The sequence below is a fragment of the Amphibalanus amphitrite genome, unplaced genomic scaffold, assembly GCF_019059575.1.
Source record: "Amphibalanus amphitrite isolate SeventyFive unplaced genomic scaffold, NRLGWU_Aamphi_draft 001351F_arrow, whole genome shotgun sequence".
Classification (NCBI taxonomy): Eukaryota; Metazoa; Arthropoda; class Thecostraca; order Balanomorpha; family Balanidae; genus Amphibalanus; species Amphibalanus amphitrite.
Window position 1 is genome coordinate 27,721 of NW_024882844.1, and position 14,665 is coordinate 42,385.

At 46.2% G+C, this 14,665-nt stretch overlaps 1 protein-coding gene across 1 annotated transcript; it reads right to left on the bottom strand.

Moving 5' to 3' along the window:
• Positions 1 to 13,444: 13,444 nt before the first annotated feature.
• LOC122372367 lies at positions 13,445 to 14,137 on the bottom strand. Its single transcript, XM_043349487.1, has one exon. It carries the CDS (start codon positions 14,135 to 14,137, stop codon positions 13,445 to 13,447), a length of 693 nt encoding a protein of 230 aa, XP_043205422.1.
• Between the last annotated feature and the right edge of the window lie 528 nt (positions 14,138 to 14,665).

A 14,665-nucleotide genomic window follows, 5' to 3' on the forward strand; every position in this document is an offset into this window, starting at 1 on the left:
ATAGCCCAGACTGTCTCCTACACGGTCTCCGATGGCTCCGGTTTGTCTCACCGATCATCCTTAGGTATATCCCAACATATCTATACTTTCAAGTAAAGCTGGTTATTTACATTACAGTTATTAATATTTACAGGACGTAAACGCTATTCCTGAAGTGTTTTTATTTCTGAAGCTATCCGCAGATATATCGTCATTTTTTAAGAAGCCGACAGACATACGGTATGCGCTGATTTGGGCAAAGTGCGCGGCAGGACTTGGTACATACACCTCCACCTGAAATGCATACTGGTGGTGTATAGACTACAGTGAGGCGGTCTGGTTGTTGACTGTGTCTGGAAACACTGGAAAGTCAAGAACTACCCTCATAAAACCGCCGGGACGCTCAATTAATTCCTCTCATCCAATGAGGGTTCAGTTCCACATGGACCAGACGGGCATCCATCTGCCGTCCCATAGCGTCCCTCTCCCGTTTAGTCGGGCAGTTACTACTTGGCGGGCTGAAGGTGAAGTGACCTAACGCTGCAGTGTGCGGTGCACATCAGTGTTTCTGTTTAGGAATATGAAACTTTAAGGAGTGTGTAACAAGTTTTTCCTGGATCAACATTACTTCATTTAGGTAAGAAAACATTATTTGAGGACGATTTTGCAATATTTGCTAATGGGACGAAGCCCATTAAATTGCTATGGAATACCTATCATATTGAGGACCACAAACGTTCAGAAAACGTTTTGACTGTAGGCTTTAAGAAGCGGCTTTAAACCTTTTATAATCCATCGCTGACTACATCTACACCGCAATCTATACACATTTCACGTGCATCGCTAATCTCTTCGCTAATACAGATCCTGGTCTATTTTTTCTTGCTTAGCAAACCTCAGCTGTCTTGTAAAATTTTCACGACGCATTCATACATTACAGTTTAGAGGCAGATAAATCCGATATTCCTGTTTTCTGCGTGGCTCTGTGAGGTCGGTCCCTGCCATGGATGGTGTGAGACCATTCATGCTGCCGATCGTTCGACGCGCTAGTTTTATTGGGGGTTATATGACCGAAGGACATCGACGGCCGACGGAACTGCCTCGCCTGGCGGGGACACCAATGTGGAACACGCTGCCGGTTTTTCCGAAGTAAAACTGGAGATTTGCTAGACAAAGTTAGACTAAGTGAAATTAATGTAGTTAGCCATATGAAAGCAAATGTTTGACAGAAAGTAAGCGGCCATTTTGTCGCTGCTGGAGACAACTGCCGGAAAACTAACTGCATTCCCGCAACATCCAATTACTCATCGATACGTATCAAATGAAGCAGGGCAGATTACCATATTATTTTTCTGAGGATGTCAGAATATAACAACATGTTAAAATACCAAAAAGTTGCAATATCCTTGTTTATAACACAGCCCTTGTTCCGAGTCTGTGCCTTTGGATGGATCTCATGTGCTTAAAATTTTCAGAAAAATGCACTAAGTATCCATTTGAATTATTACTTATGCCAACATGAATGGTAGAAGAATAATCAATTGTAATTTGTTGTCAAGTCTAGATGTGTTTTCTCCACTGTCAATGACTGATTTCTTCTTGCTGAGTAATGTTTTGCAACCTATTAATTTCTATGCCAGTGGTGGCTCAAATATTGCTGTTATAGCTATGCAATGTGTAATCTTATATTGTTGAAATAAAGTTAGGCAAATTCAACTGAAATCATGACTGTAATATTTGAAATATGTCATCTGATTGACCTTCATCATACCAACATATAGCCTGGGCAAGGATTATGTCAAAAATGGCAAGGCAAGAGGAAAAAAAAAACAAGTCAGATTGTATTGCCACTCCTTTAGTCAGAGAACGAGGACAAGTTATAAGCAAAAAACACAGATCACCTTGAAATCTTGAAATCAATGTCAAAGCCTACCTACCTGACAACTTGTATGGTCACCCTCTTTTAAAGTAATGCAATGCATTAGGTAGGTACATTGCTAGGTGTGAAATTTATGGAGAACTTCACAAACCCCATTACAAATCAGTTTTATAAGCAAATGCTTCAAATTGCTATGCTTCCCACACTATATAACTGAAAGGTTTTCGGGCAAACTCATGAGCAAACTCCATGCCAGCATATCTTGTTATTGAGTAAACATGTTGATTACTTCACTGACCATTCCTTTTTCTATAATTATATTAATTACAATTCTACACAGACCTGTAGACAATTCATGACACATTTTCCACCCACAAAATTATTACATACACAACTGAACACAAAGCCTATGTTTAAAATAATCACATATCTGCTGCATTTTTGCTGTATAGGTACCTGTCTATAAAACATGAATAATTTGATGTTGTGAGCCTTGTGCCCAGATGAATGTTTGTGGTATTGGTGTTACAACAAGGAAATTGAAAATTTGTCATGCAGTTTAGGGAAGTTATACCTAGGTAATGTTCAAAATGTAGTGAAATGCCTTCATTTACTAAATCTCCACATTGAAAAGCTATATATTCTTTTGAAGGAAATTATTAGGTACCTATTTACATTAGAGCTAGGTAGGTAGTTACCTGCATGTTAGCATCTTTCAATGTTGTTCTTTATCAATCAAAATGAATGGAAATTAAAAAAAAATAAGTACCTACAAGTGATCAGATAGGATAGGTAGAGCAATTTTACAATTCATTTGACTTTCAGTTTCAGTTCTCATCAAGCCAATTAGGTTAGGTACCTACCAGCACCTCCATAATCGCTCCCCAAAATGCCCCCTGCCACGAACCTCTTATGAAGAGTTTATAGAAGTGCAGGCTGCAGATTTCCGGCCCATGCAGAGTTTTCAGTTCTTTGGCAATTCCTTAACTCCACTTGGAGCTCACAACCTTCTATTACCAACCACACCATCACATCACAAAATATAATGTGAAAGTCCTTATACACTTTGCTTACACTGCACAAGACACACATCCACAGCACAGTACAGCAACTGAAGTTCACTGTTACAATTCTCTTTCAAATTCAACTGACACCAATAGCTGGTTACCACGCAACGCGCTAGCAAATGGCGTCAGCTTGTCCCACGAATGGCGGTTGCTGTGGAAACCAGCTGACGAAACTTTACCAGAACCCATTTTCGAACAGGAGTTTTGTTAAGGCGCCCCAAGAATTTGTGCGCCGTTTTTCGAAACATGCCCACCACTTTCGCAGTTTTTCATCCTACATTTTACCTACACGGTGTCTCATGAGACACAATGTTAATCCAATGGGAACTGTCTCGTGGGTGTCTCATGGAGGAGATTTGTAGGAACTGTTTTTGAAGACACGTAAAGAAATGTAATGACCAAATACCGTTGACAGCTGATTGTACCGACCAATTGCTACCAGTTAGCTGTTTTTATAGTCATTTTTGTACAGAAAACACAAACTGAAATCTGTCTCGCGGCTACCCTTTTCGGCTCTTTCCTGTCTCCTACATTGTAGGCAAGTAGGAAGGTTTGTGCACCTCTGGTTCATACCTTATCAGGTTTCGGAGATATAATACAAAACGTAAAGGGGGCAACATTAGCCCCCCCCCTCCTCCTCCCAGCTGCTCGTGGATTAAAACCCTCGCCCATGTAGGGGGGGTTGGTGCAACCCCCCCCCCTGAGGCTTTTCCAAAATAGTGCAAAAACGGCGGCGCACAGCGCCGCCAAATTTTGGGTACCTTATGGGGCAAACCTTGCGCATCTTTTGATAAAAAAAATTTGACCGGGTCATGTCAGGTCACGGAGTTATGACGTCACAAAGGGAACAGCCTCCGGCCGGATTTTCACAAACTGAGTGCCAACGCCCGAGGTTTCCTGCCGGTGGTACGGACATCGGTTGATGGATCGTGATGAAACTTCCCATGCATGTTGGGGCAAGTATTGGCTATCATATGGTATAAGAAACTTGACCGGGTCAGGTCAGGTCACGGAGCTATGACGTCACAAGAGGAACAGCGTCCGGTACTATTTTTGAAAAGCGCCCGAACCACTATTTTGCTAATTCTTGTCACCTCAATGGGAATATGCAGCAATATTAGCTTCTATAGGGAGCAAATGGACTTCCCAAATCCAAAAATACAATCAGATTTCAAAAATTTAAATTTTGATTTTTCGAATTTCTGCCGCCGACTGTGACCTTGCCGACTTCCGGCGCTCCCAAGGCGCCATTTTTAGAGCTAGGGAAACGAAATACATATCAAACGATAGAGAATTGATCAAGAAACACGATAGTGAAGGTTTCAAGTCGATATCTCCCACCGTTTTGCCGCAATCGCCGCGGAAAGTTGAAAAAGTCTATTTTTCCGAAAATTTGACCTTTGACCGGTCAAAAGTAGGTCAAATGTTGACCTAGGACCAAAAAATATACCACTAATCGCGAGATCTCGGCGAGAGCAATCCGTTGGTCTTTTCCGCTAAGCTCTACGACGCTCCGTTTTCAAACGCCAAGGGGGGGGGGGTCGCACCAACCCCCCCCCCCTGCATGGGCGAAGGTGGCAGATCGCCGTTTACGGGCGAGGGTTAAAATACATTGGATCTCTTCAGTTCAGCGATACGTCTAGTCTAGACTGATATGCTAACCTTTTCCGATCTGGTAATGATCTTGACATTAGGTCAATTTTTTGAAAATAAGATCATTTTTCTTAATTTAAGATCAAACTAGAGGTACAGGTTTACGCGATAACTGTATGTATTGATATGTATGATTAACGGATGCATTAGTTTGGGTGTAGAAACTTGAGTTTTTATTGGTATTATTTGTGTAGAACTGGGTAACTGCTTTAAATTGAACTGTAAAGCATGATGGTGATGCATGCTAAAGCATGATGGTGATGCATGCGAGTTGTTCGAGCCCTTTGTAAGTTAGTATGTTACTCAATTCAACCCTGCCCTACCCTACCCTACCCTACCCTACCCTACCCTACCCTACCCTTACACTACCCTAACCTACCCTACCCTACCCTACCCTACCCTACCCTACCCTACCCTACCCTACCCTACACTACCCTACCCTACCCTACCCTACCCTACCCTACCCTACCCCTACCCTACACTACCCTGCCCTACCCTACCCTACCCGACCCCTACCCCTACCCCTACCTTACCCTACCATACCCTACCCTACCCTTACACTACCCTAACCTACCCTACCCTACCCTACCCTACCCTACCCTACCCCTACCCTACACTACCCTACTCTACCCTACCCTACCCGACCCCTACCCCTACCCCTACCTTACCCTACCATACCATACCCTACCCTTACACTACCCTAACCTACCCTACCCTACCCTACCCTACCCTACCCTACCCTACCCTACCCTACCCTACCCTACCCTACCCTACCCTACCCTACACAACTCTACCCTACCCTACCCTACCCCTACCCTACCCTGCCCTGCCCTACCCTACCCTACCCTACCCCTACCCCTACCCCTACAGTCTACACTACCCTACACTAACCTACCCTACCCCACCCTACCTACCCCTACCCAACCCTACCCTACCCCTAGCCTACCCTACCCCTAGTCCCTACCCTACCCTACCCTAACCTACCCTACCCTACCCTACCATATCCTACCCTACCCTACCCTACCCTTACACTACCCTACCCTACCCTACCCTTACCCTACCCTACCCTACCCCTACCCCTACCCCTACACTATACCCTAACCTACCCTACCCTAACCTACCCTACCCTACCCTACCCTACCCTACCCTACCTTAAGCCTGAAACAGACTCTTTCCGCAGTCAGGAAATCGCATCGAGAGCCTATTCAAATACATGGAAGCACGCCCGCATCAATCGCACGCACCTCCCGCAAGCGATTGATGCGAGAAGAATTACAACGTATTTGAATAGGCTCTCGCATGCGATTTCCTGAACGCGGAAAGAGTCTGTTTCAGCCTTTACCCTACCCTACCCTACCCTTACACTACCCTACCCTACCCTACCCTACACTACCCCTACCCTACCCCTACCCTACCCTACCCCTAACCGTACACTACCGTACCCTACCCCTACCCTTCCCTACCCTACCCCTACCCTACCCTACCCAACCCTACCCCTAGTCCCTACCCTACCCTACCCTACACTACACTACACTACCACCGACAGTCCAAGTTTCAGCTAAATCGGCCCAGAAACGGCTGAGATATTGCAAAAACAAATTAATTGTATTTACTGGCGAATCCTCTTGGCGAGCGGTGCCTTGTGTCGGCCTTGGTTGTCAAAGGTCAACGACCTCCCGGCTCGGATACTTTTCACTCAGTTTTTTAAGCGAACAACTGAGCCTAAAGCGCGTGCTCTCTGCTCGGCGCTGGCCTCGGCCAGCCTGGGGCAGAGATGCACGCGCTGACGCCGCACCGCTGGTCCGATTGCGCCCATCTTTTGATACGATGGTCCGCCCCACCCAAAGTTTGTGGTCATCAAATTTCGCGTCGATACGCGGCGCCGTTCCGGCGCTTTAAGACACATATTAAGGCTGACGGACGCAGACACGACTTATTACGAGCGAGCGAGCGCAGCGAGCGAAGCGAAATCTTTTCAATTTAGGGGAAAAATCTCATTATGAGCGGCCCGGCCCGGCCCGGCCCGGCCCGGCCTGTAACGCTTTTGAGAGGCTTATGTCTCAGCAACCGCTGGACCGATTGGCCTGCGGTCTTTTTTGCTTGGTAGCCCCATCCCTTCTACCCCGTAATTGACTACTTTTGCTACATATCAGTGACCGTCGTGGCACGTGCCACGTGAAAAGCCAAGGGTGTTCAAGCTGTTTTGCAAAAGTAGTGATTTTGAGAGGCTCATATCTCAGCAGCCGCTTGGGCGATTGTCTTGCGGTAATTTTCGTAAGGTGGCTGTATCCCTTCTACCAAAGTTCGGATACTCTTGATCTATGTGAGTGACCCCCACTGCACGTGCAAAATACAACAATAAGAGGTGCCAAATTTGTTCCCATTTCAATAACTCGGTAATTACTAGGGCGATTTCGCTGAAACTTGGCATACAGGTAGGCACCCACCAGGCAATGCATTCCCATGTGTTGCGGTCGGGGTGCTACTGCACGTGCGCAAGTGCAGGGGGCGCTTTCAGATCTCGAGAACGGCTGGGCCGATTGCGCTCAAATTTGGTACACGGTTGGGGACCGGTTAGTAAGGTGCCATGCGAAAGTCAATTTGGGCCCCGTTTGCACGTGCGCACGTGCAGAATGCCGTTTCCAGATCTCAGGAACGGGTGGGCCGATTGCGTTCAAATTTGGCACACTGCTAGCAACCGGTTAAACTAGGGTGCTTTGCACAAGCCCGTTGGAAGTACCCTCTCGCCCTTCCGCACGTGCAGGGCTCACTATCTCGCTCGCTCGTTCTTCGCCCAAAAGGCGTTTTGCTGGTAATTTATTAAGTAAGACTAGAATACAGGTTTACGCGATAACTGTATGTTTTGATATGTATGATTGACGGATGCATTAGTTTGGGTGTAGAAACTTGCATTTTTATTGGTATTATTTGTGTAGAACTGAGTAACTGCTTTTAATTGAACTGTAAAGCATGATGGTGATGCATGCGAGTTGTTCGAGCCCTTTGTAAGTTAGGATGTTACTCAATTCAACCCTACCCTACCCTACCCTACCCTACTACCCCAACCCCTACACTACCCTAACCTACCCTACCCTACCCTACCCTACCCTACTCTACCCTACCCTACCCCTACCCTACCCTTACACTACCCTACCCTACCCCTACCCTACCCTACCCTACCCTTACACTACCCTACCCTACCCTACCCTACCCTACCCTACCCTACCCCTAACCCTACACTACCCTACCCTACCCCTACCCTACCCTACCCCTACCCCTACCCTACCCAACCCTACCCCTAGTCCCTACTCTACCCTACCCTAACCTACCATATCCTACCCTATCCTACCCTACCCTTACACTACCCTACCCTACCCTACCCTTACCCTACCCTACCCTACCCCTACACTACCCTAACCTACCCTACCCTACCCTACCCTACCCCTACCCTACCCTACCCTACCCTACCCTTACACTACCCTACCCTACCCTACACTACCCCTACCCTACCCTACCCCTAACCGTACACTACCGTACCCTACCCCTACCCTTCCCTACCCTACCCCTACCCTACCCTACCCAACCCTACCCCTAGTCCCTACCCTACCCTACCCTACACTACACTACACTACCACCGACAGTCCAAGTTTCAGCTAAATCGGCCCAGAAACGGCTGAGATATTGCAAAAACAAATTAATTGTATTTACTGGCGAATCCTCTTGGCGAGCGGTGCCTTGTGTCGGCCTTGGTTGTCAAAGGTCAACGACCTCCCGGCTCGGATACTTTTCACTCAGTTTTTTAAGCGAACAACTGAGCCTAAAGCGCGTGCTCTCTGCTCGGCGCTGGCCTCGGCCAGCCTGGGGCAGAGATGCACGCGCTGACGCCGCACCGCTGGTCCGATTGCGCCCATCTTTTGATACGATGGTCCGCCCCACCCGAAGTTTGTGGTCACCAAATTTCACGTCGCTACGTGGCGCCGTTCCGGCGCAAGAAGACACATACGGCTGACGGACACGCAGACAACTTATAATTTACGCCGTGCCGGCGCATTAACCCGCGCCCCGCTGGGGGGGGGGGCAGAATCTGCCCCCCTCCCGTTTTTCGCCAATAACTTCTAAACGCGTTACGTCAGCAACGTCAAACTTTCAGTACCTTATCATACATCAATTTGACACGTTCCCTGAAAATTTGAGCGAAATCCGTCGGAAAATTTTTGAGAAATTGACGTTTTAGTGACGTCATGTTCGCCATTTTCGCCTCAAAAACGGCAAAATTTCAAACGTCGCTAACATCTTCATTTTTAAAGGAATCAAGACGTAACAAAAAGGTTATACGTGATTCTACTTTGTCTATCAAATGGCTATCTCGGTTTTTTGAAAATTTTGGATTTTGGCCAACATTTTTCCAAAAAACTGACTTTTTTGGGAAAATATTTATAAAATCCAAAATTTTGAGTTTATCAAAAAAAACGGAATATATGTCAAAGAAGTGGTCTATGTGCACCTACATACCAATTTTTAGAAGAATCGGTTCAAAAATGTGGGAGTTATTCAAAATTTTATGACGTCACGACACACAATTTTTTTGAAAAATGATTTTTTGGAAGTTCTAGACCTCGTACGGAAACAAAAATAGCAACATTCGATTCGCCGTGAAAAACTGCATCAGATAGACACCTTTTTAGGCCTTAACAACCAACTTCAAAATTTGACCTCACTTGACCTGACCTTGACCTGACCTCGACCTGAAATTCATCCAGAGGTGGTCCATATCACTTATTGAGTGTGACTATTGAATTCCATGAGTAAAATGACCCATAAAACATGTGTCGCACATGCCCTTTTCTATATTTTGTTTTTGGTGACCTGACCTGACCTGACCTGACCTGACCTTGACCTTGACCTTTGAATGACATTGTGTGCAACGAATATTGTCTTGGTAGTCTAAGAACACGTTTTGGGCAATCAGTCTCAGTCCATTCTTCGGCAACTACGGTGCAAGGCCGATACTGTAGAAACTTGCATTTCAGTAGGCGGAACTATGGTCAAGCGTACCCATTTTCGGGAACGCATTTTCGTTCCCATGTTTGGGAACGATAAACCCAAATATGGGAACGCCATGTAGGCATTATTTAAAACAAGAAAAAGAACCGTTAAATGACGTCCAAAAAATATAAAACGATCGTGAACCGCCTGATATTTGTCTCAATATTGTTGGGAAAGAGTTTGATATTGTAAGGCCCATCGTAGTTTCAAATCGTTCCCCTATTTCTAAAGCAGTCCATCATCCGGGCCGCGAGCCCAAATTTGGGAACGCTCTCGTACACTGGCGCTGCAAGCGTTCCTTATTATGGGAACGGCGTACCCAAAATTGGGAACGATTTCACCGACGCCTTTCAGGGGCTCTTTTCATTAACAAGCATCACGTCCAACGCCGCAAATTATTGTTAACGCAACAATCATCAGATGACCTTTCCGACAAGACCGTCGCATGTTTCGCCCGGTCTTCTGCGCTTTTATTCCCGTCGATCTCGCAGCGGGCACGCCCCCCTCTGCAGGATTACGTAATTCACAACGCTCAGCGATGTTCAACAAGGTCTTCCATACCTATATCCACCGTCCGCGCTGAGGGTGGAGACATGTCAAGCACCTGTCTGTTTATCACCGATAGTTGACGAGTACAAGGAAGTATCCAAAAATGGGAACGCTGAATATGTTACACCCTCAAAACACCTAGTCCCAATGAAAATCTAGTTTTTTCCTTTCTTGATGAGTGTAAGTGGCAAAAGGCCTGGTAGGATGGGCACGAGGAATTATCGAAATCAGCATAAAAATTATAAATAAGCCACACAGAGCGAGCTATATAAGAGAAATTCCCCCAAAACGATCACGCTTAGAAACACGGAAGACAAAAACCACGCTCATGACGCTCCTTATAAAACAACTCTAAACAGCTAGCATCCAAATAAAATATGTCTTTTCGGGATGATAAAATACAGCTGGATAATTTTCAACCGCTTAAACTGAGTTTACAACAGTAGCTCGGTAAATTCACTCACGTTCCACGCGGTCGTCCGCCCCGACACAAAAGTCAACAATATTACCTCGGGACCGTCCGCGTCTTCGCTTGCATTTGTCAGCATCTGGTGTCGATAGTATGAAAGTTCATAACCAGGCGAAAATTATTATACTTTACCTCAAACTAAAAAATGCTTCATTTTCCTTAAAATTGCATGTTAAATGTCGTATAACCCATATTTCCACCATTCTGTCATTTTCAAAAAATCATTAAAAATATCATTCCACGGTCAATTTCCTTGTTCCACGATCAGATTAAAGATAACTTTATGGAGATTTAGTAGATACTTAAATCAGCGTGCACTTTTTTGAGACGTGATGCACTTTTGAGTTTTAGTGGGAGAACGGCCGAAAAATTGCCTTCCGTTCTCATAAATGGGAACGCCCGTTCCCATATTTGGGAACTCCGTTCCCAAAAATGGGAACGTTCCTATATTTGGGTACTCATGACCATAGTTCCGCCTACTGATTTTGTACCCTTGACCTGACCTTGACCTTACCTCTGACCTACTTAAGCAAAAAAATTTGGGCTCTTAAGATCCGCCTTGTTGAGAGCTTTCGATTGCCGTTTTCCCCGTCTTTCTACGACCATCGGTTCGGAAGTTAGACAGGGGGGGCAGAATCTGCCCCCCCCCCCCCAGCAGGGCGCGTATGGCTGAATAGCCCAGCGGGGTGCGGGTTAAGACACATACGGCTGACGGACACGCAGACAAGTTATAATTTATTAAGTAAGATTAAGTAAGACTAGACTAGGTCCATCTCTCCAATATCGATCGGTGTCGCCGATCGACAACCGCGTGTCGCTGTGACCACCGGTCGTCAAGAGATAAGGCCGGAAAGGAGCACGCGTCGGACCAATTTCGGCCGATGTCGCCGTTTTTCGCGCCCCGTGTTAAACCGTTTTCTTTAAACGTGTTAAACTTTTCCCTACCCTACCCTACCCTATCCAAAGCCTACCCTATCCATACCTTACCCTTCCCATACCGTACCCTACCTATACGCGGCATACTCATGCCCTACTCATACTTGACCGAGGAGTTTCACCAAATTTGAGTGCTATCGTCCTACCTGTTCTTGAGATATATAAATGGGCCCCTGCACGTGCGCACGCGCTTACTGAGACTCCAGATGACTTATGTGAGCCACGGGCCACCTGTCTAAATTGTCCCTAACAGTGTACAAAAATTGAGTGAAATCGACCCAGTGAAATCGAATCTGATTCTACATTAATCAGATGTAGAAGCAGACCCCCTCACGTGCGCACGTGCATGAGTCCACTCCACCTGTGACACATGACCCTACATCGCTTGGTGAGTGCCCTGCCTGCCGACAGTCCAAGATTTAGCGCAATCGGCCCAGAAACGGCTGAGTTATATGCAAGTATACAATTTTAAGGTTTGGCGATATCCTTAAAGGGAGATAATGACCTTTTTCCACAAAATCTGAGTTAGGACCATTTTCTGACAAAACACAACAAGTTATAATGGCCGTTTTCACGACGGAATAGCAGGCATCTATTTGATACCGATTTAATCCTTTAGTTCCTCAGGAATTTTAGTAGTTCTTTTTAGTAGATTTCCCAGCTTTCGAATGAATGGTGCGTTAGTTTGCTATTTTTCTATTAAATATCACATCGATTTACTTTATCTAAGGCTTTATCACTAATATCAACATAAAGCGAAAGCACAATTATAAAATTATGAAAATATTAATTACTAGTACAATAGTTAAAAAAAGATACTGAGTTGCCACGCTACAAAGAATATATTCATTTATGGCGCACGACAGACATTTAGAAAGCAGCGCCCTGTTTTATTGCACGCTGCTAGCCGCTTCCATTGGGTTTTGCAGGCCGACGTCATTGGTTGTTTCACGTATGATGTCACGCGACTTGTGGCCTATCACGGTTCTTTATTGATCTCCACTAATTGAATGCAACAATGGCCTCTGATCTCTGGCCATCTGTCTATGGAGCGACCAGTATGAAAGTTGGGTGAATTTACCGGGGTTACATGACTATGAGCAAGCAAATGTGTATCAGGAATGGATTTAGGTGGAGAATTGCGCTGGATCATGAGTGCTCGAGCGCTCCCAATTCCACGCCGATTTGGCTTTGGAGCCGAGACAGACGATGCGGGTCAAGGTCACCGCTGGGGTAACGGTGGATTGGCTGCGCCCGAGCACCCGTAACGTGGCACAATTCTCCATCTATGGATTTTCCTATTCGCTCAGCATTGTGACAGGCGTTCGTAATAGCATTTACTCTGCTCATGTATCTATCCCCGGTTATTTAAAAGAAGTTTTTGTGGGGGGATATCACGGCTATAGGTACTCAGTGGCCCTATTCACGACTTTCAAAGAATGCTCTGATAACTAAATACCGCACAGACCTACTGCATTAGTGAATCTGACAAAAGGTCTGCGGAATTACATCCCCCTCACCACACCCCTAAAAACTCATCCAGTGTCCAAAACCACTTTTATCAACTCGCCAAAAAGAAAAGAAAACAAAGCATGGGGCATGTCAGCTCTCAGTTCATTTATCATTGTCTTTACCATGGTTCAATTGCATTGCGCGATTCAAAGCACGTGAGTGCCTATATAGTACAGGGTGTTCCGAAAAAAAGTGTCACAGTTTCAAACGTGTATTATAAACGCTTGACAAGTATTAACGCATTAAAACATACACCATATGAAAGCTCACGTTTGTCGTTTTTCAACAAGGTTACTCTCGTATCAGTGCTATAACTCCTTGCCAGAGGGCAGAGGAGTTCCTGCGATCACAAGTTTACGCGAACTTCTTGTAGTTCACGTTCTCGATATGGGCACCACCGCGGTTGAGACACGCCTTGATTCTGGCCTGGAAACTCTCAGCGACTTTCGTCAGAGTCTCGGGACCGACTTGATGCAGGTATCTTTCGACGTTCTGCTTAAGCTGGACCAGTGTCTTGGGCTTGCCTGCGTACACAGTGTCCTTGGCAGCCCCCCACAGCCAAAAGTCTAGCGGGTTGAGATCAGGGCTGTGGGGAGCCCACTCATGGGCGGTGCCGAGAGACATGAGGCGAGCGTTGAACAGCTCCTTAAGGCATTCGATACTCTCACGCGCAGTGTGAGGCGGAGCTCCGTCTTGCATGAACCATGCCTGTTGCAGTTGGTTATCGGTGAGCATATCGGTCAGATCCGCGTAGAATTCCCGGATGACCTCGCGGTAGCGCTCGCCATTGATGGTGACGGTCCGGCCATCTTCTTCGAACCAGTAGGGACCGAGGAGGCCGTGAGTGGCGTTGTAGGCCACGAAGGCAGTGACCTTCGGGCCCTTCAGCTGCTTCTCCGTTACTTCTTCCGGTGGTGAGTTACCCCAGAAAGTGTTGTTGTGGTTGTTCACCGCACCGTTCAGGTGGAAGTGAGCCTCGTCTGAGAACCAGACTCGGTTCACCCACCGCGCGTTCCTCTCCATCTTGTTGGAGATCCATTGACACATGACTTGCCGCTTTTGCCTGTCCCGATCCGTCATCTTATGTCTGGTGGATATTATGTACGATGACAGTTTTAGCTCGTCGCATAGGATGCGTCTTACGCTGGTTTTAGCAAGTCCGAGCTGTTGAGAGCGTCGACGGAGCGACTTCTTGGGACTGGCAATGACGGAATTTCGCACGGCCGCGATGGTCTCTGGGGACTTTGAAACCGATGCTGGCCTGCCGCTGCTGCCCCTGTGAGTATTCAGGACTGAACCTGTTGTCTCAAAATGGTTAACAAACCTTGCAATGAGTTTGTTGCAGGGCAGATCTCGAGTTTCCATGTCACACTCGCGTCGAAGTCGGCGGCGGACGGTGACGTACGATTTCGTCTCGAACCATAATCGGACGATTTTGATTTTTTGTTCTGGCGAGAAAACCATCGTAGATTTTGGTGAACCGTTTTGTCCACCAAAATCGACAAGGGTTGTGAGCAACATATCTTAAGCCAAACTATTTCGGACAATTTTTACGGAAATCGCACGTGACTAAAA

Bases quoted from the DNA above. Each gene is read 5' to 3' on its own strand.
- LOC122372367 (XM_043349487.1), bottom strand. From the start codon at position 14,137: ATGTGTCAATGGATCTCCAACAAGATGGAGAGGAACGCGCGGTGGGTG.